This window comes from Lepidochelys olivacea (assembly GCF_965140295.1).
Source record: "Lepidochelys olivacea isolate rLepOli2 genome assembly, chromosome: 1".
NCBI lineage: Eukaryota > Metazoa > Chordata > Testudines > Cheloniidae > Lepidochelys > Lepidochelys olivacea.
The window spans coordinates 222,868,732-222,895,045 of record NC_140411.1 but is presented as its reverse complement, the minus strand read 5'-3'; the positions used below and the strand labels follow the sequence as shown (position 1 = coordinate 222,895,045).

The 26,314-nt window shown below is 42.8% G+C and overlaps 1 protein-coding gene across 2 annotated transcripts in view; it reads left to right on the top strand.

The window, feature by feature from the left end:
* The first annotated feature begins 18,665 nt into the window (after nt 1-18,665).
* The window catches only part of VWF (von Willebrand factor), a 231,676-nt gene continuing 224,027 nt past the window's right edge, over nt 18,666-26,314 (top strand). The window contains exons 1-3 of one of the 2 annotated variants that reach the window (XM_084624575.1): nt 18,666-18,758; nt 20,979-21,033; nt 23,208-23,357. In XM_084624575.1, the coding sequence (XP_084480701.1) occupies nt 18,732-18,758; nt 20,979-21,033; nt 23,208-23,357 (232 nt within the window). In that variant the 5' untranslated portion in view covers nt 18,666-18,731. Of the gene's footprint in view, nt 18,759-20,978; nt 21,034-23,183; nt 23,358-26,314 lie in introns of both variants that reach the window. The other variant, XM_084624574.1, reaches the window with a different exon arrangement.

The window sequence follows — 26,314 nt, the reverse complement described above, 5'->3', positions numbered from 1 at the left end:
TGGCCCTGCTTTTGAGTGGGGGGGTTGGACTAGATGACCTCCTGAGGTCCTTTCCAACCCTGATATTCTATAATGTCTGAGGAACAGTGGGGGGTGAGGGGGGAATAGTTTTACTTTGTGTCATGACCTATCCACTCCCAGTTTCTATTCAAGCCTAAGTTAAATTGTATCCAGTTTGCAAATTAATTCCAATTCAGCAGTCTCTCGTTGGAGTCTGTTTTTGAAGTCTTTTTGTTGTAATATTGCAACTTTTAGGTCTGTAATCGAGTGACCAGAGAGATTGAAGTGTTCTCCGATTGGTTAATGAATGTTATAATTCTTGACACCTGATTTGTGTCCATTTATTCTTTTACGTAGAGACTGTCCAGTTTGAACAATGTACGTGGCAGAGGGGCATTGCTGGCACATGATGGCATATATCACATTGGTAGATGTGCAGGTGAACGAGCCTCTGATAGTGTGGCTGATGTGATTAGGCCCTATGATGGTGTCCCCTGAATAGATATGTGGACACAGTTGGCAACAGGCTTTGTTGCAAGGATAGGTTCCTGGGTTAGTGGTTCTGTTGTGTGGTGTGTGGTTGCTGGTGAGTATTTGCTTCAGGGTGGAGGGCTGTCTGTAGGCAAGGACTGGCCTGTCTCCCAAGATTTGTGAGAGTGATGGGTCGTCCTTCAGGATAGGTTGTAGATCCTTGATGATGCGTTGGAGAGGTTTTAGTTGGGGGCTGAAGGTGATGGCTAGTGGCGTTTTGTTGTTGGGCCTGTCCTGTAGTAGGTGACTTCTGGGTACTCTTCTGGCTCTGTCAATTTGTTTCTTCACTTCAGCAGGTGGGTACTGTAGTTGTAAGAATGCTTGATCGAGATCTTGTAGGTGTTTGTCTCTGTCGGAGGGGTTGGAGCAAATGCAGTTGTATGAGCTTGGCTGTAAATGATGGATTGTGTGGTGTGGTCTGGATGAAAGCTGGAGGCATGTAGGTAGGAATAACAGTCAGTAGGTTTCTGGTACAGGGTGGTGTTTATGTGACCATCGCTTATTAGCACCGTAGTGTCCAGGAAGTGGATCTCTTGTGTGGACTGGTCCAGGCTGAGGTTGATGGTGGGATGGAAATTGTTGAAATCATGGTGGAATTCCTCAAGGGCTGCTTTTCCAGATGATGTCATCAATATAGTACAAGTAGAGTAGAGGCATTAGTGGACGAGAGCTGAGGAAGCGTTGTTCTAAGTCAGCCGTAAAAATGTTGGCATACTGTGGGGCCATGCGGGTACCCATAGCAGTGCCGCTGATTTGAAGGTATACTTTGTCCCCAAATGTGAAATTGTGACTTTGTCCTCACCCATAACTAAATTCAGCCACCAGGTTTGCCATGACATTATTGGGGATACTGTTCCTGACAGCTTGTAGTCCATCTTTGTGTGGAATGTTGGTGTAGAGGGCTTCTACATCCGTAGTGGCCAGGATGGTGTTTTCAGGAAGATCACCGATGGACTGTAGTTTCCTCAGGAAGTCAGTGGTGTCTCGAAGATAGCTGGGAGTGCTGGTAGCGTAGGGCCTGAGGAGGGAGTCTACATAGCCAGACAATCCTCCTGTCAGGGTGCCAATGCCTGAGATGATGGGGTGCCCAGGATTTCCAGCTTTATGGATCTTGGGTAGCAGAATACCCCAGGTTGGTGTTCCAGAGGTGTGTCTGTGCGGATTTGTTCTTGTGCTTTTTCAGGGAGTTTCTTGAGCAAATGGTATAGTTTCTTTTGGTAACCCTCAGTGGGATCAGAGGGTAATGGCTTGTAGAAAGTGGTGGTGTTCATATTCCGACCTAGTCATGATGACTACAGCACCTCCTTTGTCAGCCTTTTTGATTTATGATGTTGGAGTTGTTTCTGAGGCTGTGGATGGCATTGTGTTCTGCACGGCTGAGGTTCTGGGGCAAGTAATGCTGCTTTTCCACAATTTCAGCCCGTGCATGTCAGCGGAAGCACTCTATGTAGAAGTCCAGTCTGTTTCGACCTTCAGGAGGAGTCCACCTAGAATCCTCCTTTTTGTAGTGTTGGTAGGAAGGTCTCTGTGGATTAGTATGTTGTTCAGAGGTGTGTTGTTGAAAATAGGATTCTAGGTCACCACAGAACTTTATCATGTTTGTGGGGTGGAGGGGCAGAAAGGACAGATTCTTCTGCTGGGCTAACAGTATAGTTGGATAGATTAACAATATTGCTGGGTGGGTTAAGGGAACCATTGAAGTGTTCTGCTACATGGCACAAGAGGCCACAGCAATCTCTCTGGTCACTCGATTACAGATCTAAAAGTCGCAATATTACAACAAAAAGACTTCAAAAACAGACTCCAACGAGAGACTGCTGAATTGGAATTAAATTGTATCCAGTTTGCAAATTAACTTAGGCTTGAATAGAGATTGGGAGTGGATGGGTCATTACACAAAGTAAAACTATTTCCCAACCCCCACTGTTCCTCAGATGTTTTTGTTAACTGCTGGAAATGGCCCACCTTGATTATCGCTACAAAAGGTCCATCCCCCCGCACTCTCCTGCTGGTAATAGCTCATCTTAAGTGATCACTCTCCTTACAGTGTATATAACACCCATTTTTTCATGTTCTGTGTGTATATAAATCTCCTCACTGTTTTTTCCACTGAATGCATCCGAGGAAGTGAGCTGTAGCTCACGAAAGCTTATGCTCAAATAAATTGGTTAGTCTCTAAGGTGCCACAAGTACTCCCTCTTTTTTGCGGATGCAGACTAACACGGCTGCTACTCTGAAACCTGTTTGTTTATAAAGTATGCTGGTGCTCCTGTATCAGTATTAAGGAAATGAGCTGAACAGAGAGGTTGTATTTGGATGTGGTGATTCTCTATCAAAAGAGGTATTTCCATACCTCTATGGAAATAATAAGGGTGAAATCCACTTGGGGTGAAATCCTGACTCTGCTGTCAATGCCCAAACTCCCAGAGACTTCAGTGGAGCCAGAATTTCAGCCTTGGTGCACACTCCTACTCCTGGATATTTCTAAAACACCCATTCATCCACTGTAAGCAGGAGTCTTTACACTTGGTTGTAAATCCTAGAAGTGGTGTATATCTTTTTATAAGGCTTGCTCCTGTATGGAAAGCCCATGACCTTAGAAATGGTTCAGTAGTACACTGACCACAGAAGTCTTCCTGATTTCAGGAAAGCATTACGTCAATGGGGCTTAAGCACATGCTTATAATTGGTTTCCTGAATCAAGGCCTACATGATGTGATGTATTTTATTACCTGAAAGAGACTTCAGAGGTGAAATCCTGCCTGGATTGAAGTTGGTGGCAAAACTCCCCTTGACTTCAGTGGGGCTGAGATTTCACCCAAGGCTTCTGCCCCTCTTTGGCAACACTTAGCTTGTCATGCTATTAATAAATTATTCTGAATATAGAAATTTTTCAGAGGAAGAAAGTATCAGCATATTCTGCACTATTACAATAGCAAAGTCACTTACTTGGACTATGGGGAGATGCTTTACAATTCCAACCAGAGAAATTTGCTGAATGATCCAACCTACTGCTCATGTAACATCCTCTCAGAAGGCCTCTTATAAATAACCCCTTACACGTGTATAGCACCTCCAGTTTACTGAAGTGAGGGTTGGGGGAAAATTAGGCACAGACAAGTAATTCACACAGTAAATCTGTGGCAGAGGTGGGAAGAGAACCCAGATATCCTGAGAACAGTGCTTTAGCCATAGGCCCAATCTTCCATCACTTATAAAAACACAAATTATCCAAAGTATGGGTACTTATCCTAAATTCTTGTGGGCTTATTCCTAAGTTGAGGCTTTTTAAGTTCAATACATCCCTTTTCACACCAAGAGGAACTTCATTCAACAGCTCCTTTTCCATAATATGCCTTTCATAACTACCCTCTCCTCCACTTGCTCTTCCCCCTTCTCCTCTTTCCTACCACTAACTCAAACCAGGCATTTGGCTTACACCATTGTTACCTCCCTATTTTTGAGGATAGAGTTCTGTGGCTTAAAAGTAGCATAAATCTTGCAATTCCCACCCCTCAAAATAGATTTGAGACATGGTTTTGCTTTGGTTCAGTAAGATGAGCTGTGGAACACATATAACAAATGGGCTCACATAATATTTGTATCTGGATAACATTTAGACTCCCACATATTATTCCCAATGTCTATTGTTTTCTCCTACCCCCCCATGGGATCCCCTCTCTAAGTAGTAGCCTGAGCTGCTCATGCTCTCTATTCTGATCCCAATGAGGGAAATGAAGACGTGCTCTGCTAGGTCACTTCCTTGAACTAGTCCCAAGCTCCCTGTTTACCCAAGATTGTTTTCTAGGGATACCTCCAGACCTTGTCCCTCCTCCTTGACTCTGGAGTCTTCAGGCATTGGATTTCCCAGGTGTCTGTGTAGCCTCTAAATCCCTTGAATGATTATTATTGTAACATGAGTTACAAGCTTTACAGGTTTCAAAGCAGCAGCCGTGTTAGTCTGTATTTGCAAAAAGAAAAGGAGTACTTGTGGCACCTTGGAGACTAACCAATTTATTTGAGCATAAGCTTTCGTGAGCTATAGCTCACTTTATCGGATGCATGTAATGGATGAAGTGAGCTGTAGCTCATGAAAGCTTATGCTCAAATAAATTGGTTAGTCTCCAAGGTGCCACAAGTACTCCTTTTCTTTTTGAAGATTTACAGGGTCTTGCTTTGGAGTTTACAGCGTTTTCAGGCTCAGTCAGTGGTCTGTAGGCTCAGTTTAAGAATGATGTAGGGTCTGTACTGGTCAACATGCAGTTCACAGCCTTCAGCTCCTATTAACTCCATATAAGCATCAGCTGTGGGTCGTGTAAGCACCATAACAATAAACCTTTACATTTCCTGAAGAGAGCCTGCAAAGCTGATAAACTCTTTGGGCCTACTGCAGAGTTTCTAACGTGTCAGAGAAACTGTTCAGCTCATGGAGCTTAGAAACTATCCAAAGTGTTTCTACTAAGCAATAAGGTCCAGTTTCAGATAACAACTTGTGAGTAAGGTTACCTTATTCCATGAGGGATTACCTTGCCTTCAGTGGAACTACTCACAGTGAAAGGTACTGTGATGGCTATGACAATATGGTACGATATCCTAAACAAACTTCATGGAATTAAGATAAAATGTATTGAATTAAGTGAAATCTTTTTGAATTAGGTTTGATACCTTTTGGGGTCCATTGTATTAAAAATGAAATTGTTCATGTGGAATTGCCTCTAGGAGGAAGAGAATGCTAATATAATTCCTTTGGTTATCAGCCCTTTGAAGCTACCTGCTGGGGAGAACAACGAGGAGTACTTGTGGCACCTTAGTCTAACAAATTTATTTGGGCATAAGCTTTCGTGGGCTAAAACCCACTTCATTAGATGCATGGAGTGGAAAATACAGTAGGCAGATGTATATACACAGTACATGAAAAGATGGGAGTTGCCTTACCAAGTGGGGGTTCTTATGTTCTTAAACCCCTTGGGTGAGATTTTTGAAGGATTGCTCCTACCAGATCCCATGTTAGATCTGGAGTAATCTCTGCTAAACTTGTTAGCATGTGTGTAAATTCTCTTATTGTTTTTAGTATGTGTTCTCTGTAATGCTCTTCTTAGGTATAAAATAGGCTTGCATAGGAAATGCTGTGTGGTACCTCTCATTAAAAAGGTAATACTTTGTTATTAGTCTCTGAAGTGAAAGTAAGCAGGCCTACTTAAGCAGAGTCTCCTGCTGGGATATTACTGTGCAGCCTGGAAATATCTGGGTCAGAAGGGATTGAAACACAAGTTTCCACTCAAAATGGGATGGCCGGGGGAGCCAGACGCCTTGAGGGGGTGCCCTTGCTGGATCACAAAGGGGAATACAGGTACAGTTGCCCTGAACTATGGCAGAGGTTACTAAAAATGAGTGGAGATTTCACAATCTGACCCTAATCTCTTTGCATGAAATTACTTGCTTGTAGACTTTAATCACTCTCAACCTACATTTGTCAGCTATTTAGTCTATAGCAGTACAAACTATCCAGGCTGGCCCTACTGAGCACATAAAGCCTGCCAGGCCAATCCAGAAATTTATAAATGCCTCAGACTCCAGGGGTTTAAATATTTATAATGAGTCACTCCAAAAATAATATTTAACCCCTACTCAAATATAGTCCTATGCTCTAGACCTCATTGCCCAAATTTTCTGCTAGTGTAATTCCTCTGAAGTCAGTAGAATTCTGCCAATAGAAGATCTGGCTCCATGTTGGGAACAAATGCATAGACAACCTGAGTGTTCCCAAACCAAGTCACTTGCGAGATAGGAGGTTCCAAAATCAATCAAGCAGTTAACCAGAAGGTTAACAAAACTAAACCCAAGCACCACCAAACAACATACCATGCTTTCTTTTCAAACTTTCATATGTTAAAAACAAATGACCAGATTAACTTCAGGCTTCTCTGGAACAGTCCTCTCTGCCAACAGACCACACATGCATAACATCAGGCAGAAAGGAGACGCTTTTTTTTTTTTAGAGGACATCAGAATTGGGCATCAATTAGGCTATTTTACATCTTTAAATATGGAATCACTGCATTGGCTTCAAAATTATTTGCTTTTCTAAGGACTGTTCCCACACACACTCTGACCAGTGCTCACCCCAGGTGTGTGTCTGCCACTCCTCTATCATGTGCAGACCTTTCACTGAATAGCTTTTTAGGTCAGAAGAGACTGCTGTGATCATTTCATCTGACCTCCTGCATAATGTAGGCCATACAATTTCAGACTGACTGAAATGACCTTGATAGACATCCATAATAAATTTAAAAAAAAAAAAAGGGAAAAATCCTAGTGTTCTTCCTTGCTTTCTCTTGAACTGGTACTTCCTATCTTCCAGCCATTCCCTAATGCTACTGCCTTGCTGTGTTTGTAGTCATCTGCCCATCCACTGAGATGCTGATGCCCATGTTCTAGCCATTCTCATTTGCTGCTGCTTCTGTCTTTGTATGTTCTACATCCTGTGATCACAGATGAGACTGTGTTGTACATGGCTGTGATATAGCGACTGTGAAGGGCATAAATCAGTAACTGAAACCAACCTCATACAATTGAACCCCATCTGAGTGCCTGATCCAATGTTCATTGAAGTCAGTGGACTTTGGATCGGCTCCTGATTGCATGAATGGGACATTCTGTTTGATGGCCATTCAAAATAAATCTCAGATCTCCTGGCCTCTCTACCTGCTTTGGTGATACTGTTGCTATCCCCACTCTTTTCCCCATCAGAGTTCCAGTTTTACACTGGTTAATTCCTATTATATGTTTACCCAAATATTTCTAAATATCTGAAAAACAGCACTAGCGTCCCTGAATGTGAATATAATCCACATCTTACTATTTGGGAATTTGCCAACCCACTCATTAATTACCCTTCCAATCTGCCTGTAAGTAAGCAGCAGGCTAGCGCTTCCCTTTACTTGTGCCCATGATGGCAGACATCACACGTATCTATGGAATGCCACAACATTGTGCATCCTGATTTGCCCCATGGCTGGAATTTGCCCCTGTGCAGGCTGATGGTATCAGGCCTATGCAACACTTAGTTCCACTTAAACCACACAAATGGGACTTGTATGTTGCAGAGGGTACACACAAGACCAATGCATAGGGGTGAACTTCACCCCATATAAGGACTTGCGAGCTCAAGGCCTAATCATGAACATTTTCAGGCCACAAATAAGCAGTTTTGGGAGCTGGTGCGTGAGTGGAGTTTGGTCAAAGAAAATAATTAAATAAGGTTTACGATGAATGGCTGCTGCCCCAACCTTCTTTATGGGGCCATGACTCAGAAATGTTATCTTTGGAGCATAGTCCTAGCCATGCTGTCATTTGAGCTTTTTAGAAATCAGGCTGCTAGGCAAACCTAATGCCAGGGGGAGGGATTAACTGCGTCTTAAAATCCATTCTTTAAAAACCACCAAAACCTCATGTAAAAGTGCAGTCTTGCTCTTTTTCTCATTATGCTAATGGCAGCTTCTCCTCTGTTTTTGTTTATATTTTCACCAGCCTAATGGTAACATTGTGTTGGCTGATCTGTCGTTCATGAAACTAAAAAGTAAAAAGGATTCTCAATCTAGAATAGCCTTGTTGACTTTAAAATGCCATAGAATAATTGTGGAGCTGGTGGGATGAATTGTTAGGTATATTTAGGAGAACCTACTTGGAGGGGAATTTTCAGCAGGGATGCAATGGGTGATCTGTGCTGGAACAGATCTCTTTATCCTTCGTGGGTTTGAGATCAGGTGTCTCTATCACTATCACAGCCTGGGAAGGGAGTCTAAGACTCCTCCCCCAGCAGTGCCCACTCCAGACTTTTTCTGTCTGAATGGGCACGTTGGCCTCAGTACGTTCAGTAGCAACAAGTCGAGAGAGAAAATGGCATCCACAATGAGAACTCCATTTTTGGTTCATTCACCCTCTTGGGACAAGGCCATGGGGTTTCTGCCCCTCCGTTGTGAAATCAAACAAGATTTTTTTTTTTTTGTGGTTTATTCCATGGAAGTGCACAGGGATTGATGTTTGTGGAAGCTCACTCTCATGTTTATAAAGTTTGGGAGTGTATGAAACATGAGACATGGCTACAAGGAGCCCAGTCTGATCCAGACTGGCAATTCCCATAAACCTGCCACTGAACACATGATGTTACAGCATGAACAATGGAAACTATTTAAAAATTATTTTAAATGGGAGGAGTGAAAGATGGTCCACACTATAGGAGACCAGCACTATAGTTAGTGCAGCCCTTGTCCCTCTGCATCCTGATCCCATGAACGCCGTGCAACCCCATCCCTTTCCCAATACTACCCTCAGTGACCCATGCGCAGCCCCCTTCCCATCCTGCCTCACTTTCCCTTGTGTGGCCCAGTGGCCATGCTATGCTTCACAAAATGTCATTACTTTTGAAGGACGTTGCAATGCCTCTCAAATTTGAGGCAGCCAGGCAGGTAACCTAAGCAGCATTCTGGGAGGGGAGGTCTAGGGGGTTAGAGCAAGGAGGGGCTGGGAGCCAGGACCCCTGGGTTCTATCACGGGCTCTGGGAGAGGAGTGGGGTCTCATGGTTAGAGCAGGGGAACTGCATGCCAGGACTCCTGGATTCTCTCCTCAGCTCTGCTGCTGAATTCTGGTGTGTCTTAGGCCAGTGGTTTTCAAACTGGGTCGTGACCTAGTACTGGGTCGTGGAACGTAAGGCACTGGGTCATGGTGGCTCTGGTCAGCATTGCCGACTGGGCGTTAAAAGTCCCATTGGCAGTGCTGCCCAGCTAAGGCAGGCTAGTGCCTACCTGTTCTGACACCACACTGCACCCCAGAAGTGGCCAGCAGCAGGTCCGGCTCCTAGGCGGGGGGCGGCCATGGGGCTCTGCGCTTCTGTCTAGGAACAGGACCTGCTGCTAACCGCTTCTGGGGCGCAGCACGGTTTGTGGTGCCAGGACAGGCAGGAAGCCTGCCTCTGGACCCCGGCTGTACCACGGACCAGGAGCCGCCAGAGGTAAGCCCATGACCCAATCCCTTGCCCCAGCCCTGAGGGCCCCCTCCTGTACCCCAAACCCCTCATCCACAGCCCCAGCCCAGAGCCCTGATCCCCTCCTGCTCCCCAACCCTGAACCCCTTATTCTTGGCCGCAGCCCACACCCCAAATCCCTCATCCCCAGCTCTGTTGGGTTGCGGGCATCAACTGTGTCACCAGAAAAGAAGTTTGAAAACCACTGCCGTAGTGTAACAGGCTAGCATTTCCATGCCTCAGTTTCTCTAACTGTACACTGAGCAGCGTCCCCTTCTGGGAAACCTCTGCTCCTGCCCACTGGGCCATTTGCCTAGCCCATCCTCAGCATCAGCTGTCTCTTGGTTTCAGTGGCAGCCTCTCACTGAACACAACACATTGCATAGAGGTCAGAAGGCCTCCATTGAGGCTACTGGGCAGATTGGGAACCAAACCCCACAACCGTGCATAAAAGCCAGGCCCTGTTGGGGGTGGTCAGGATCATGCGCGACGTAGTAGAGAGGAGAATTCCACCAGCTCAGCTCCTTCCCCTTCCGTTGGTGAGCCATCCCCCTGCGGGCAAGGCTGAGATTTTATGGCAACCACATTGTAAAATCAAGCAGGATGTTTAGTTTCTTCCATGGAAATCTGCAGTATTTAATATTCCTAGAAAAGCTCACAGTCCTGTTTGAAAAGCTTTGACACATATTTACCAGGCATTCCTGGAGGTGCCTAACGCTTTCTCCAAACAATAATACATGCCCTTTGGGCCTTTGTCAAAGCGTTGGGCAAGGTTAACTGGTTACAGTGAATAAAAGTGGAAGTCAGGACTGCTGGATTCTAGCCGCAACTCTGAGAGGGCAGGAGGGATCTAGTGGGTTAGAGGAGCAGGGGAGGCTGGGACTCAAGACTCCTGGGTTCTGTTCCTGGCTCTGGGAGGTAGGCCCTCTCAGAGCTCTAGAGGGGCCTGGGCCACTTCCAGCTTTTGAGGCCCCTAGCTACAATGAAAATAAAAAATGACGACACATGAAAACAAAATAAGCTCCCTCCAAAAAGAGTGAGACATAATCTGAATATTTTTTTATTTAACAAATGCATTTCTAGCCTTTTTCTGTGCAATTGCACTAATTATTGAGGGGAAAATCTAGGCTCACTTCATCGGATGCTCTAATAAATTTGTTAGTCTCTAAGGTGCCACAAGTACTCCTTTTCTTTTTGCGGATACAGACTAACACGGCTGCTATTCTGTAAGTGAACTAGATGAGATGATTCTCATAAATGGAATGGGACTATTGGATGGGGAGAGAGAAGGGGGAGTGTTATATAGGCCTTATACTGGCCCCCATGGAAGTTCAGTCCATGAAGAAAATATAAAAAAATAAAGAGAATAGAGAAGAAATAAAGATGGGCATGTGCTCTGGAATCTATGCCTGGAGAAGACCAAGAATGAAAGAACCTTAGATCGATTCTCTAGATACAGCACGCAATCACTAGGATACCGTATTTACGTGGATGTTAACTACATTGATGTCTATTGAGTAGTATAATCAAACATGCATTATCAAGGTGGTTTCTAAATTATATAGACAATTTCTCTAGAGGTTAGGAGAGAAGGCATCTCTTTTCCACATTTAACTTGACATCAGTTGCAGCAAGACTGGGCTTGTATTTGGCTTGCTTCAGTTTTGGTACCCCACTAAAGTTCAGAAACCCAAGTTTTAAAATTGGAGCCACAGTTTTAATGGGTGGACCATTTTGTCACAGGATTCGTAGGGTTCCCTATGTCTTTCAGTGGTACCATCACTGAGTCTCAATGTGACATCAGTAAACTTGCAAAGCTTTTTGGGCCAGATCCTCAGGTGATGTAGATTCGTGTAGCTCCATTGACTTCAATGGAGGTATGCCAGTTTACTCGAGCTGAAGAATTGCCCCTTTAACTGTGGAACACAGCTTTCTATTTGTTGTTATGACATCCTTTGTCCCAGGAAAGGGACATCTTCTCTGTCATTGGGCTTCAGGGGCTCCACTTTGCATGTAGATACCAAGGATAGAGGTAGGATAGGATAGACTAGTAACTCTCATAAGCAAAATCTAGTTCTGAACAGGCCATCACACTGAGAGCCCACGACTCCATAGTTCCGTGGGCATGCTCGTTGCCTGTAGCCCTGTGGAGTTCAAGATACTGGCTTTAACCTATAAAGCCCTAAACTATTTAAGACCAGCTGACCTGAGAGACATCCTCTCTCCTTGTGCCATGCTGCCTTAGTTGAGATCAGTGGAGGCACTCCTCCACTCCAGAACCTGAATTTGTTAACCTTCCCGACATGCCACAAGGCCCATCTCTATGCAAATATCTACAAGATGAGAGACAACACTCAGCTATTCATCCCAAACATGTTGCCAAACTCAGCCATTTCAGCCTCACCTGTAACTATTTTTTATTCAACAATGCTTTGCCCAAACCATGGGAACAGCCCTGGGAACTAGGATGGTTCCCCAATATGCCTACCTCTTCATGGGCCAACTTGAGGCAGAATTTCTGGACAAATACACCACAAACCAATGATATACTTGAGATACATCAATGATGTTTTCATCCTCTAGACAGAGGATTTGCACCACAACCTCCCCTCATCCATCAAACTCTCTCTCGAACACTTCCACTCCCGCATCAACTTCCTGGACACCACAATCAGCTTCAGCAATGAAATAGATACTCAGACCTCAGCAGTTCAGGAGCCAAATTAGCAATTGGTATTACTCAAAAGAGCCATAGTAGTGTGACTTCATTGTTTCATTTACTATAGTATAACATAGCATTCCTATTTAAACAGTATGACAGGGAAAGAGAGAGATTTCTCCCAGCAAAGTGACTGACCAACTATTATTATTTTATCAACTACAGTTGGTTAATCACCTAGTAAAAGCATCCTGATTGGTTAATAATTAAATCAGACAGTGTTTTAATATCTTGTATAGCAAAGAGCAGCAGGAGACACATTAAGGAGTCACTTGATGTTCCTGAGCCTCAGTCTGAGTATCACTGGCCTAGAGCTAATTTAGCAGCTATCTGCCACTCCCTCAATGGGAGTTCCCATAACAAATAGAGAGGATTACTGCCATGCTCAGTGATGTGATGTCTTTGAAAGTGGCCCAGAATTGTACAGACTATTTATGTTATCATACTGCCTATCTAATTATATGTCTAACTTGCTGTTCTCTCTTAGCCCTAGGTTTATTTCTGCTATTACTGCTTTCCATGTGTCTTGCCTCTCCTTGAATAGCCATAATTGGCTTATTTCCCCCCTGAAATATTAACACACATTTAAGATGAACCTCATTTAAGGCATGTCTACTTGGGAAAGTTTGACCAGTTTTATACCTCCAATTATACAGGTATAGCTGTACACTCTTATTCTGGAAATGAGACTGGCTTTTCAGTTTAGCTTATATCCCTTTCCAAATGACATAAGCTAAACATGGGGGCTGGAGGTGTGGGTGCAAGGGAGACACTTTTAGTCTGGAATAAGAGTGTCCACATAAAGGGGTTGTTCCAATGTGACTAAATCACTTTAAATTCACACCTGAGATTATACTAGAAAAAACCTTTCCTGTGTAGATAAGGGTCTTAGTTATTCCCTGCCCCTGTTCTAACTTCTCTAGGTCCCTTGTGTGGTGGTTCTGCCCTGAGGGCTGTTCCAATGACCCCCAATTTAGTTTAATCATTAGTGTGCTATTACTCTGCTTTTACTACCGGGTCATTAACAAAAAGTTAAATAACATCAGCCCTAATGCCAATTGCTGTGGTAACCCACTGATGCACATCTCCCCAGGGTACATTATCTTTTCCATAACTCTTTTTTATGATCCTTAAGCTAATATTCAATTCACATAGCAGGGCTTGCTTTCAAGCCAATTCTAATACTTTTTAAAAATAAGATTTAATAGAAAACTCCATTAAGGGCTAGATCCAAAGTGCATAGAAGTCAGTGGGAAAGACTTCATAAGCTAAGCATCAGCCCTTAATTCCTTTTTTTTAAAATCCAGCTGTATCACATCTCCCTACTGCATTCTCTTCATTCAAAAAGCTACAATTGTATCTGATTATTCATTGCCACTTTTATCCCACATCTAATCTGTATATTTTTTATGTGTGTGCATGTGTATGTGTGTGTGTGTGTGTGTGTATGTATATGTGTAATATATATATATAGGTTTTAAATTCTTCAGTGAAGGGTCCTTGCTTGCACCCATGTCTGTAACGTGCTTAGAACAATGTTGGAAATTACTAATTATTTTAATGTTTCAATATAATTAATTATTAGGGCTATTGCTATGTTTGGCTAATTTGTTTGAAAGCATGGAGAGGACTATGGCCATGTGCAGGAAAGTAATTAGTGTCTGACACTCTCTTTCTCAAAGCTTATCCCATTACCACAGAAGTTGGCTATTAAATGGCTTTCTAGGCACTCTACATATCGCTTCAGATTTTTTTCTGTTGTATGAAATGAGTTAGAATCATAGAATATCAGGGTTGGAAGGGACCTCAGGAGGTCATCTAGTCCACCCCCCTGCTCAAAGCAGGACCAATCCCCAATTTTTGCCCCAGTTCCCTAAATGGCCCCCTCAAGGATTGAATTCACAACCCTGGGTTTAGCAGGCCAATGCTCAAGCCACTGAGCTATCCTTCCCCTACCATGCTAACATTTATAAACAAACCTCAGGTCTGTGCAAACATCACCATGCTTCGTGTTTGAACAGTACACAATAACACTCAATAAATGTGCTCTTTAATTATCACTTCCTTTCTAATGGGAAAATTGAGTCAGAGGCAAAACAAAGGAGGTTTGTCCTACATGTGTCAGTTAGCTATTTTCTTTGCCGGTGTCTCTCCTTAATGTATCTAGTGCATCTAACAGGTTTCAACATGTCTAGCAAACCTTAGCTAATTCAGTTAAAAGTTAGAACTAAGCATCACAAAATGTTCCCTTGGAATTGAGTGAGGCTCTGATTCTGAACTGAACGCAGAGAGCCCGTTGCAGGGGCAGGGGTAGTAGTCTGTGTACAATCAACTGCAGGATCAGGGTGAAATTCCTGGCCACAGTGCCTTTTTGTTTATTTCACAAAGAAAAGCAGCTGCCATGTTTTTTGAGCTTCAAGTAGAAAGGGAAGTAGGTTATGTCAAAAGCGTTTAAAAACACCACCTCAAAAGCTATGAAAGGAAAACTCCAGACATCTATCACAATTTCATGATCACACAATTGTATAGCAGGAACAACAGAATTGGATTTTTTTAAAATTTAAAACAAATTATCATATGATGATGTAAGAGCCAAGAAATGTTCAATTTAAGGAACCTTAAACCCTGTCTTGAGTGAGTGCCAAACAAAAGGATAAATACAATAATTATATATTAATTGGTTCCTTGGCTGAAAGGTTTACATATGCTAAGAAACCATCTGAAAGAAAGCATGTCTTCAGGTGTTGAAAGGGATACACCTTCTCAGGAGTGAATAGGAGAAGGTGGTGACAGCCCTTCACAATTCCTGATCTCACTGAACATTCTAGTGCTGGAGAAGCTGCTTCCTCCCAATGTGGAACATCTTTCCAGAATCCCCTAAATCACCGTGTCCAAGAATTGTGGCACGTATGCACACACTTCCATGTAGAGCCACAAATAAAAATGTTGAGAAGAGATAAGATAGAAAATGTTTTACTGAGTTCATCTAACACCCTACAACAATGTTATCCTTCTTCCCTTTAAACAAATCCAAACATGAGAGAGACTGGAAATGAACAATGAAGGAATCCAGCCCACTTCTGTATAACTCTCTGCCACTTACTACTGTGGTGATATGAAAACTGTGTTAAAATTACAAGCTATCACTTTAAATTTGTAAGGGGGTTTCTGGCCCTGTTTGCAGTCTAGAGAGCTCTTCAAGGAAGTGCGTGATCTAGACTTGAATCAGCCATTTTACAAAGAACCGGCCCAAAACAAAGTGGGTTGAATTTTGTCTCTCTGTTTGCAGTTCTGGAATGTTAGGGTTCTGGATTCCATGAAATAAAGTAGTATTATACTGCAACCTTTCAGAAAGAGCGTGTATTGTTTTTTTTTAATCTGCCTTCTCTGTTTGTATGCTGTGAACATAATTATCATCCCACCTGACCCACATCACTTACCCAACCTTAACTTCCTCCTTCTACACAGCATCAAATGCAAAGCTTCTGGTCCTTACCTATAGTCTGTCACACTTTAGACCCCTGGGGTGAAATACTGTCTTCACTGAAGTCAATGGCAAAACTTTCATTGACTTAATTAGTGCCAGAATTTTACCCTTTGTACTTATCCGCTTTTGTATCTTATTACATCTGCTTTTCTGTGGTGCTGGTGATGCCAGTTTCCATTCATGCTATCTTCCTTGTTGTTCCTTTGCTTGAAATGACCTTTTAGAATTAGTCCATAAAACCTCAGGCTGTATTAACTTTTTCAGGGATCCCATCCCTTCCTGAGGACAGAGAGAAATTTCCTGCGCAGAGGGAGGGGTCCTTTCAGAGGGACTCCATTGGAGTAACAGAAATCACATTGGACCCCCATTGGAAGGTAGCTTGGGGTCAGGGTACCAAGGGACTGAATTGTAGTGAGAGTACAGAACTCCTGCACAATATGGCCTTGTCTTCCCATAGATACTCTGCGATCCACCCAGATCATGACAGGTATGCCACAGGATGCAGCTTTTCAGTGGGAGGGGATTGGGGGCAAACCTTATGCCAGTGGGAAAATGTGGAGGCACCTAAGTAAGAAAATCCTGGTGGAGTTTTGCTCACTAAAAGTCTTTCTTTGGCTTTTCATGCAGGAGGGAATGATCTAGGCCATTCTCTTTTATTTTTGTTCTGTAAATATTACTTGGCTCTGTAAAACAGTTTGTTAAATAGATTGCATGGAATAGGTTGCACAAAATAAAGTGGGTATCACTAACAACAAACTAATAAGAAATTAAATAAGTAATAATAAAAATAATCATATGCCATACCTCAAGGACTAAGTGGATCACCTGTTAGGGTCAGAACGAAATTTGCCTTGATGCAAATGTGATGAAATTATGATGCCTTTGTTTTCTTTGTACAGTACTTGATATTTCTAAGGGCTGTGTGCAGCAGCCATTTTGTTCTTAGAGTTGCTGAAGCTTGTACACAACATACACACATTCTCTGTGCTCTTTCCTGGAGATTTTACGTTTGTTCTTTCATATTGTTATCTTTCAAAGTTCAAAATAAGTCCCTGATCCTGCAAGCTCTTATGCATATGGTTAACTTTACGCATACCTGTTGTTCCACTGGGACTATGTACATAATTAAGGTTAAGTAAATGCATAAAAGTTTTCACGCTCACAGTGTAAGTAATTTGGACTACAGGTGTATGGCTGGTGTTTTTTGTTTGTGAGAAAAAAGGAACACTTAATTGCGTTGCACTTAAATCTTATGCTCAAATAAATTGGTTAGTCTCTAAGGTGCCACAAGTACTCCTTTTCTTAATTGCATAACTACCTCTGTAAATTATTTTTCCCACCTTGCTTTAATGCATCATATGGGCCTTTCATGGTGGCAGGAAAGTACTAGATGGACAATGAACTATTGTGGTATGGCAAATCTGATATTCCTTTGTGTGAGTTGTGACGTTGCACTCCATATGTTTATGGAAATATGCTTATGAGTGTGAATATAATGTAACTAGAATATGCTTTATGCAAAAAGTCTTTTGTAAGTTATCGTTACAAAGCTTATGATCTACTGAGTGTGTTCATCCTATTTGTATGAATGTGTCATTCTTGTATCTAAAACTAGGAATATGAAGTTAATTCTGAGGTCCTATTGTAATTATGCAAAGTGTGGGCCATTAACGGTGTTTTAGAATCTTGATGGCTTCCATTGACCAGGACAATTGGTTGTAAATGGCTCTTTTTACTTGTAAGCCTTCCTGTGTTCCTGTGAGTCAGGCCAGAAAGAATGGAGGGTTGGGGTCTCACAGGAGATGTGACCATGTTACCTAGTACTGGAATCCATCTTAAACCTGGTGCTTTTCCATTTAGAAGGAGGGGTGGGGACTCAGAGAGACAAAAGATTCCGGCTTTGTGCCAAAGCCATAAAAGGGGGTGGAACAGAACAAAGGGGGCTGCCAGTCATGAGAACACCCCTAGTTTCCACCTAAGATGTCTGCTAACAAAGACTGTACCAGGGGAAAGGATTGGGCCCAGACTAGGAAGGAGTCTAGTCTGTGAAAGAAGCTTATTGGAACATCTCTGAGGGTGAGATTTTCCTGTATTCAGTTTCTTAATGTATTAGGCTTAGACTTGCATGTTTTGTTTCATTTTGCTTGGTAACTTACTTTGTTCTGTCTGTTTATTTCTTGAAACCACTTAAATCCTACTTTTTATACTTTTGTTTATTATTAAATCCAGAGTAAGTGATTAATACCTGGGGGAGCAAACAGCTGTGCATATTTCTCCTTCAGTGTTATAGAGGGTGGACAATTTATGAGTTTACCCTGTATAAGTTTTATACAGAGTAAAACAGATTTATTTGGGGTTTGGATCCCATTGGGAGCTGGGTGTCTGGGTGCTGGAGATTGTAACCAAAACTGCTTAGCAGGTTTCCTGTCTGCAGCTTTGGGGGCGTGGTACAAACCCTGGGTCTGTGTTGCAGCAGAGTAGCATGTCTGGCTCAACAAGGCAGAGTTCTGGAATCCCAAGCTGGCAGGAAAAACGGGCTCAGAAGTAATTCCAGCACGTCAGGTGACAGTCCCAAGGGGGTCTCTGTGACCAAACCCATCACATCAGTACTCTTTCAAGTAGTTTATGTTACCTTATTTGCTCGACTAGTGAGGTTTCACACTCACTGATGGAAAAACCCATTTCAAAGACTTATCTGTCATGTAAGTATTTAATACAATTTCCTCTCATTGTTTCTTTTTGGCAATTAAGGCAACTGATTTACATGATAGCAGTTTAGCACTATTGTGTTGAGAATCAGACGGATACAAAGGTCACCCATTACCTTTCCTCTTAAATTAACAAAAGTTCCTGGCTTATATGAAAACAAAAAATTTCAGCCCCAGTCCATTCCTGTCCAGCCGTCTGAAGGAGACAGGAACCATGGGGTCTTAGGCTAAAGCTGACCATCCGAGAAGCTGATTTTTTTCATATGCAATTGAACTGTGCACAGAAAAAGGTATATTTATTTCTTATGAAACAGATTATAAAATTGCACAAGATGGGTCATTAGGCTGATATAACTGATATGTATTTCTTTGTTAATGGTACTTTCCTACGAGAGTTAAGGTGGAGTTTAGAGCAGACAGGTTTGGGTTATTTTTTTTTTAAGACAGAGATTATTATTATTTTTTGTTTAAACATCATTTCACATCTGTTTTTTGTTTTTTACATGACTTTGGTCTTTCTTGCTGGTGCTGAAAATGAAAGTGATAATAAAGAAATTCAGTAGTAGATTTAATCAGAGTAGTAATATAATCCACAAACGTGCTGATTAAAAGTATATCAATATGTGTTTAATCTAATTAATTCCAAGTGTTCCCTTTTTTTAGTCTCTTCTGTTTCCGTTCTTATACTGTGTCCATCATTGTGGTATCTTACAGTGCCTGTATCTTTATAGGCACCAGCCAGATCATACACACTACATTTTTCAACAGATCCTTCTTTCCTTTTTTTTTTTTTGCAAATATAGTAAGGCAAGTTCTGCACTCAATTATACAGGTTGACTATCATTGACTTCAATGGGAGTTAGACCAATGTAATTGAAGTCAGTGGAAGTTGTGCCTATGTAAACAGAGCAGAATTTGGTCCTGGGGCAAGCTCCATTATCAAGGGCTTTTCTTACCCAAATTTCTGTAAAAGAAATAAGTAAGGTCTAGTGGAGCCAATATATTGGATATGAATGTATCTAAGGTAGCGCTGGCCAGAAAATGAAAATCCCTTCCCAAGAAAAAATTTGTGGCTTTGAATTATTTTTTCCATACTGAATTGGGAGAAAACGTCAATAGTGCAAATTGTTATTGCAGGAAAGGATTACCAAAAATTCCATTGTGATTCTCCCCAAAATGGATTTTTTTCAGCTTGATGGCTGCCACCCTGAAAGACTCTTGTCAGTTTCACTTTCTCACACAGGCAGAACATGATATTGACAAGAGCCTTCAAGCCAGGCAGTTGGGGGGAGCTACTGTTTAAATTTTCCTGACAGAAAATTGGATTTTTTTTTTAAGAGTTGAAATTTTCCCACAGAAAACTTAATATTTTGGAAAATGGCATTTTTTGTCAGAATGATTTTGCAACAGGTAATTTAAAGTCAGTTGTAATCTGAGGCCCAAAGTGGGCTTGTTTGAAAATTGAGTGCATTCAGCTGAATCCTATAACTAATCTAACCTATCTATGTAGAATTTCACACTGCTCTCATCTGTCACCTGGTAACCTAATGTCGCAGAATGTTTTCTGAGCTCTTATTATTGCACTTCATATGTTTTTATCATCTTTATAACACTGGCAGTACAGTAAGTTAGTTTACAGACGTAGAGGAGACAAAGGGTGCGACACAAAGCAAATGGGGAAAACTCCCACTGACTTTGGTGGAGCCAGGATTTCACCTCAAGTCTCTGCCCTGTGCATGCTTATCTCAGTGGGCAGACACCTGTGTGTGTAATAGAGCACAATTATACTCAGGGGGCTGTGCACGGGTTGGAAGTGTTTGCCTACATGGATCAGTTTGCTAGAGCAGGATCTTTATATATAACATTCTCCCCCTGAGGTAATATAATTTATGATACAATGAAAGATATAACCTAACCCACCTTGTCTTTCTAATATCCTGGGACCTACACAGCTACAACAACACTGCAATTCTCCCCCTGAGGCACTAGGGAAAGATGTAAGTCCTTAGGTAGTGGCTGTAGATCATAACAGGGCCTAGCTGGGTCTTACAGTCCAGTGGATTAATTTCACTTTTGCTGGGCTGCCCAATAGTTGGATAATTGAAACTTTGTATTGAAGTTGTTTAATTTGTAATATTTTTGTAACAATTGTGGGTGAGGTGTATGGAGCCCAAGGCAGGCATAGGTAAATTAGAATAACACAAACATCTCATATCTCCTATGCAGATAGCCCATGTTACTTGCTGAGAACAGAAAATGCATTATTTCTACAGTACATCCTTTGTGTGTGTTTTAAAGTATGGATTTGTAGGGTGATCTTTTTGGATTATCATGAAAGACCATTTCAATTTCTGTTTTACAGCATGAAGTAGAACCTCAAACTAATACAAAGAAATTCAGGGAGCAAACAGACACTTGATGAGAATTAAAACGAGCCCGGAAAACTAGCCCCCAATTCTCAGTGTGTTAAATATTGACAATGAATGTTCTAACATCTTTTATTTTAACAGATGATCTGTTTCACAGTCCTGCTAATGCAGTTAGCTCTGCCCATTGTAACAACAGGTAGGAATACACAATGTTTCTAATACCTAAGAAAATGGAATTTTGTATTCCTTTTTACAATACTTTCTTTATTCCTTATATAATCCTGCAAACCTTACTCAGGCAACAATGCCATCAGCGTCAAAGACAGATAGAGGACTGTTCCCTATTGCCTGTATTCTGCACTAAGTGTGGTGTGGACAAAATCCTACCCTCAGAACGACTCCCATTGAACTCAGTGGACTGAAATGGACAGACCCTTGACTATGTGTGGTGCCACGCTGACTTTAATGGGACTCTGTGCAGCCATAGAGATTTACCTGCATGGAGCTCATTGCCAGATCAGGGCCTGAAGTAGTACTGGCCCAGTAGAAATAAGCCGAAAAAGCAGTTCCAATCTAGATATCAATTAACTTAACGTGTTAGATACGAGAATCTCATGGTTACCTAATTTCTGTAGATTGTCATGTCAGGGTTATGCTCTGTCTGAAAACTAGAGTCAACATTTTCAAACTTGGGTAACTCCAACAGGCATTTAAGTTGTTTAGCACCTCCTTAAAATCAAGCCACTGAAGCCTGCATTCTGTAAGTTACAATGCAAAGGTGCACCCTTGAATCCATGCAGAGCCATTGAAATCTGTGTGTGTGTGTGTGTGTGTGTGTGTGTGTGTGTGTGTGTGTGTGTGTGGAGGGTCCTCCCATGTAGTAACTTGCAGGCTAGGGTTGCCAACTTTCTAATTTCAGAAAAACGAACACCCTTGCCCCAACCCTGCCCCACCCCTTCTGAGGCCCCACCTCCACTCACTCCATCCCCTCTCCCTCCATCACTTACTCTCCCCCACCCTCGCTCAGTTACTCATTTTCACGGGGCTGGGGCAGGGGGTTGGGGTGCGGGAGGGGCTGAGGGCTCCAGCTGGGAGTGCAGGCTCTGGGGTGGAGCTGGGAATGAGGGGTTTGGGGTGCAAGAAGGGGCTCTGGGCTGGGGCCAAGGGTTTGAGAGGGTGCTCTGGGATGTGGCAGAGGGTTGGGGTGCGGGAGAGGGCTCCGAGCTGGGAGGTGGGGCTAAGGAGTTCGGAGTGTGGGAGGGAGCTCTGGGCTGGGGCAGGGGTGTGGGCTCCAGGCAGCGCTGACCTCAGGCAGCCCCGGCATTTCCAGGGACAGAGGAAGTCCACAATGCTCCCAGGAAGTGGCGGCATGTCATTCCGGCTTCTAGGCAGAGCCCCCCCCGTTGCTCCTTGGCCTAGGAACTGGAGGGACATGCCGGCTGCTTCCCAGGAGCTGGGCATGGAGCCAGCCTGCCCCGCTGTGGCGAACCGGACTTTTAGTGGCCGGGAGCTGCCAGGGTCCCTTTTTGCCCGAGCGTTCTGGTCGAAAACCGGATGCCTGGCAACCCTAGGACAGGGGCCTGATTTAATTGCCTAAATGTGGAGTTATGTGATTAACTTTAAGCATCAAAGTTAGAGAATTTTGACCTAGCCTAATAGGTGCTACCCAGTGAAATGTTTCAGGAAAGCAATTACAAAAGGGGCATCCATACAGCCAAAGTAAATTCATATTTAAATTGTAACAGATATTTTGAAGGAAAAACATTTGCATAACTTAGCCAGCTCTGTGCTTATCTACACAATTTGGTTCAATTGAGTCACATGGAATGTAACTGAGGACAGAGATTGGGCCCAAAATATTTGTAATTGGGACATTCCCCGCATGTATGCTTTTGGTTAGTCTTTGATTATTTTCATTCTATTCAGGTTCCAGTAAAAAAAAAAAAAACCACACACAAAAAACCCAGGATTTATTACAGCTGCATATCACTGGTTATTAGTCAAACCCTAGAATTTAATTGAGAAAAATGTCCATGCACCCTGTTGAATAATATGCTCAGACAATTTCTGTCAAAATACGGGCCAGATGTTCAGCATGGTGTAAACTGATCTTGGAGTGGGCCTTATACTCTGCTGGTATAAAATGGCATCGTTCCACTGTAGCTGAAGGAGCTTCACTGATTGACACAAGCTGAACAACCAGCACAATGAATATTAAGAATGCGTGCAACTCAGTGGAACTTCACTGACTTACACAAGCTGAGAATTTGTCCCATAGACATGCAGCTCCCAGGTGGTAAAAACGATTGCTTGATTTTACGTATTAAATTGTGCTTTGATATCCAGGATCATCAAGCTTTTTGCTTGCAGATGGACGAACAGAGGAGCCATCTCTTTCCCGCTGCAGCCTTTTTGGAGATGATCACATCAAAACATTTGATGAGTCTTTCTATGACTTTGCTGGAGATTGCAGTTACCTCCTGGCTGGGGACTGTCACAAACGTTCCTTCATGCTCATAGGTGAGTTTGAGTGGGATATCGGAGATCAGCAAATATGGAACACTTTAGGGCTTCAGTATCCACCTACCTTGGATACTTTCACATGGGGGAAGAACATTAGCAGAGTTCCCAATGCTGCCTTCTGCCAGAGAGGAGGGACAGCTAAACCAATGAGTCTTGATGGCCAGACCTATCTGCATAGAGGCCAGGCCTGTCTATATAGAGGTCTTGGTTCCTCCAAACTGGCTTCTGAGGTCCTTTGACACCTGGGTTCTTGCACTGATAAGCTACTGGGGAGCCAGGATTGTGGAGGAAAGAGGAAAAGTGGGTTGTCTTTTAAATGTTGCCAGGATGGTGGAGATTTTCAAAGCTGACTAGGGGATTTAGCCACACGACTCCCATAAAAGCTCATAAAGAATGTGTGCTGAATCCTTTGAAAATCTATCAACTCAGCACCAAAGCCCACCGGGGTACTCAGGTATGTTTAAGGTCAGCATTTGCCCCTTCAGAGCTTCGGTTTGTCTTCCCTTGAGCTGGAGGTAACATTAGACATTAGCGTTAGCTCGGATTGAGCTAGTGTGCTTAAAACAGAAGTGTAGCCATGGCAGGATGGGCTAGCTGTCCTGTGTATGATCCCATCTGAAATCATAGGTGTCTATTTGGGTTGTCTAGTCCCTCACTGTCAGAGCTACACTCCATTTTTAGCACACCAGCTTGATTGGAGCTAGTGCGGGTTTGTCTATTCGAGCTATAAATTACCCCTTTGGTTCAGGTTTCAGAGGGGTAGCCGTGTTAGTCTGTATCAGTAAAAACAACGAGGCACCTGAGAGACTAACCAATTTATTTGGGCATAAGCTTTCATGGGCTATAACCCACTTCATCAGATGCATGGAATGGAAAATACAGTAAGCAGGTATAAATATACAGCACATGAAAAGATGGGAGTTGCCTTACCGAGTGGAGGGGCCAGTGCTAACGAGGCCAATTCATTTAGGGTGGATGTGGCCCATTCCCAGCAGTTGACAAGAAGGTGTGAGTATCAACAGAGGGAAAATTATTTTTTGTAGTGACCCAGCCACTCCCAGTCTTTATTCAGGCCTAATTTGATGGTGTCAAGTTTGCAAATTAATTCCAGTCGTGCAGTTTCTTTTTGGTCTCTTTTTGAAGGTTATTTTTTTTTTTTTGGAAGAATGGCGACTTTTAATTCTGTTGTTGAGTGTCCAGGGAGATTGAAGTGCTCTCCTACTGGTTTTTGAATGTTACAATTCTTGATTTCTGATTTGTGTCCATTTATTCTTTTGTGTAGAGACTGTCCAGTTTGGCCAATGTACATGGCAGAGGGGCATTGCTGGCACATGATGGCATATATCACGTTGGTAGATGTGCAGGAGAACGAGCCTGTCAAGGTTCCTTCTCCACTCTGAACTCTAGGGTACAGATGTGGGGACCTGCATGAAAAACCCCCTAAACTTATTTTTACCAGCTTAGGTTAAAACTTCCCCAAGGTACAAACTATTTTACCTTTTGCCCTTGGACTTTATTGCTGCCACCACCAAGTGTCTAACAGATATATAACCGGGAAAGAGCCTGCCTGCTTGGAAATGCCTTTCCCCTCAAAATCCTCCCCAAATCCTACACCCCCTTTCCTGGGGAAGGCTTGATAAAAATCCTCACCAATTTGCATAGGCGAACATAGACCCAAACCCTTGGATCTTAAGAACAATGAAAAAAGCAATCAGGTTCTTAAAAGAAGAATTTTAATAGAAGAAAAAGTAAAAGAATCACCTCTGTAAAATCAGGATGGTAAATACCTTACAGGGTAATCAAATTCAAAACATAGAGAATCCCTCTAGGCAAAACCTTAAGTTACAAAAAGACATAAAAACAGGAATATCCATTCCATTCAACACAGCTTATTTTCTCAGCCATTTAAACAAAACAGAATCTAATGCATATCTAGCTAGATTACTTACTAAATTCTAAAAAGAAAAGGAGTACTAGTGGCACCTTACAGACTAACCAATTTATCATGCTCAAATAAATTGGTTAGTCTCTAAGGTGCCACTAGTCCTCCTTTTCTTTTTGCGAATACAGACTAACGCGGCTGCTGCTCTGAAACCTATCATTACTAAGTTCTAAGACTCCATTCCTGTTCTGTTGCCGGCAAAAGCATCACACAGACAGACCCAGACCCTTTGTTCCCCCCACACCTCCAGCCTTGAAAATATCTTGTCTCATCATTGGTCATTTTGGTCAGGTGCCAGCGAGGTTATCCTAGCTTCTTAACCCTTTACAGGTGAAAGGGTTTTTCCTCTGGCCAGGAGGGATTTTAAAGGTGTTTACCCTTCCCTTTATATTTATGACAGTCCTTGATGCTGTGGCTGATGTGGTTGGGTCCTATGATGGTGTACCTTGAATAGATATGTGGACAGAGTTGGCACCGGGGTTTGTTGCGGGGCTTGGTTCCTGGGTTGTTGTTTTTGTTGTGTGGTGTGTAGTTGCTGGTGAGTATTTCCTTCAGGTTGGGGGGCTGTCTGTAAGCAAGGACTGGCCTGTCTCCCAAGGTCTGTGAGAGTAAGGGATCGTCCTTTGGGATAGGTTGTAGATCCTTGATGATGCGCTGGAGAGGTTTTAGTTGGGGGCTATCGGTGATGGCTAGTGGCGTTCTGTTACTTTCTTTGCGGGGCCTGTCCTGTAGTAGGTGACTTCTGGGTACCCTTCTGGCTCTGTCAATCTATTCTTGTTCTGTCTTCCCACACTTGCTCTTTCTGCTCCTGTGCAAAGCTAGCCACAATCTGGCCAATCAATTACTGAATGTTCTACACCAATCTTTATCATCAGTGACCCCAGTCCTTGCCTACAATCAGGAAATGGAAGCAGAGAATGGGGAAATTTGAAAATGAAACCATTCCTATGAAAAATCAACAAAGCTCCACTGGAGTTTCCTTTCAACAGAGCTTTCTAGGCATACAAGGTGT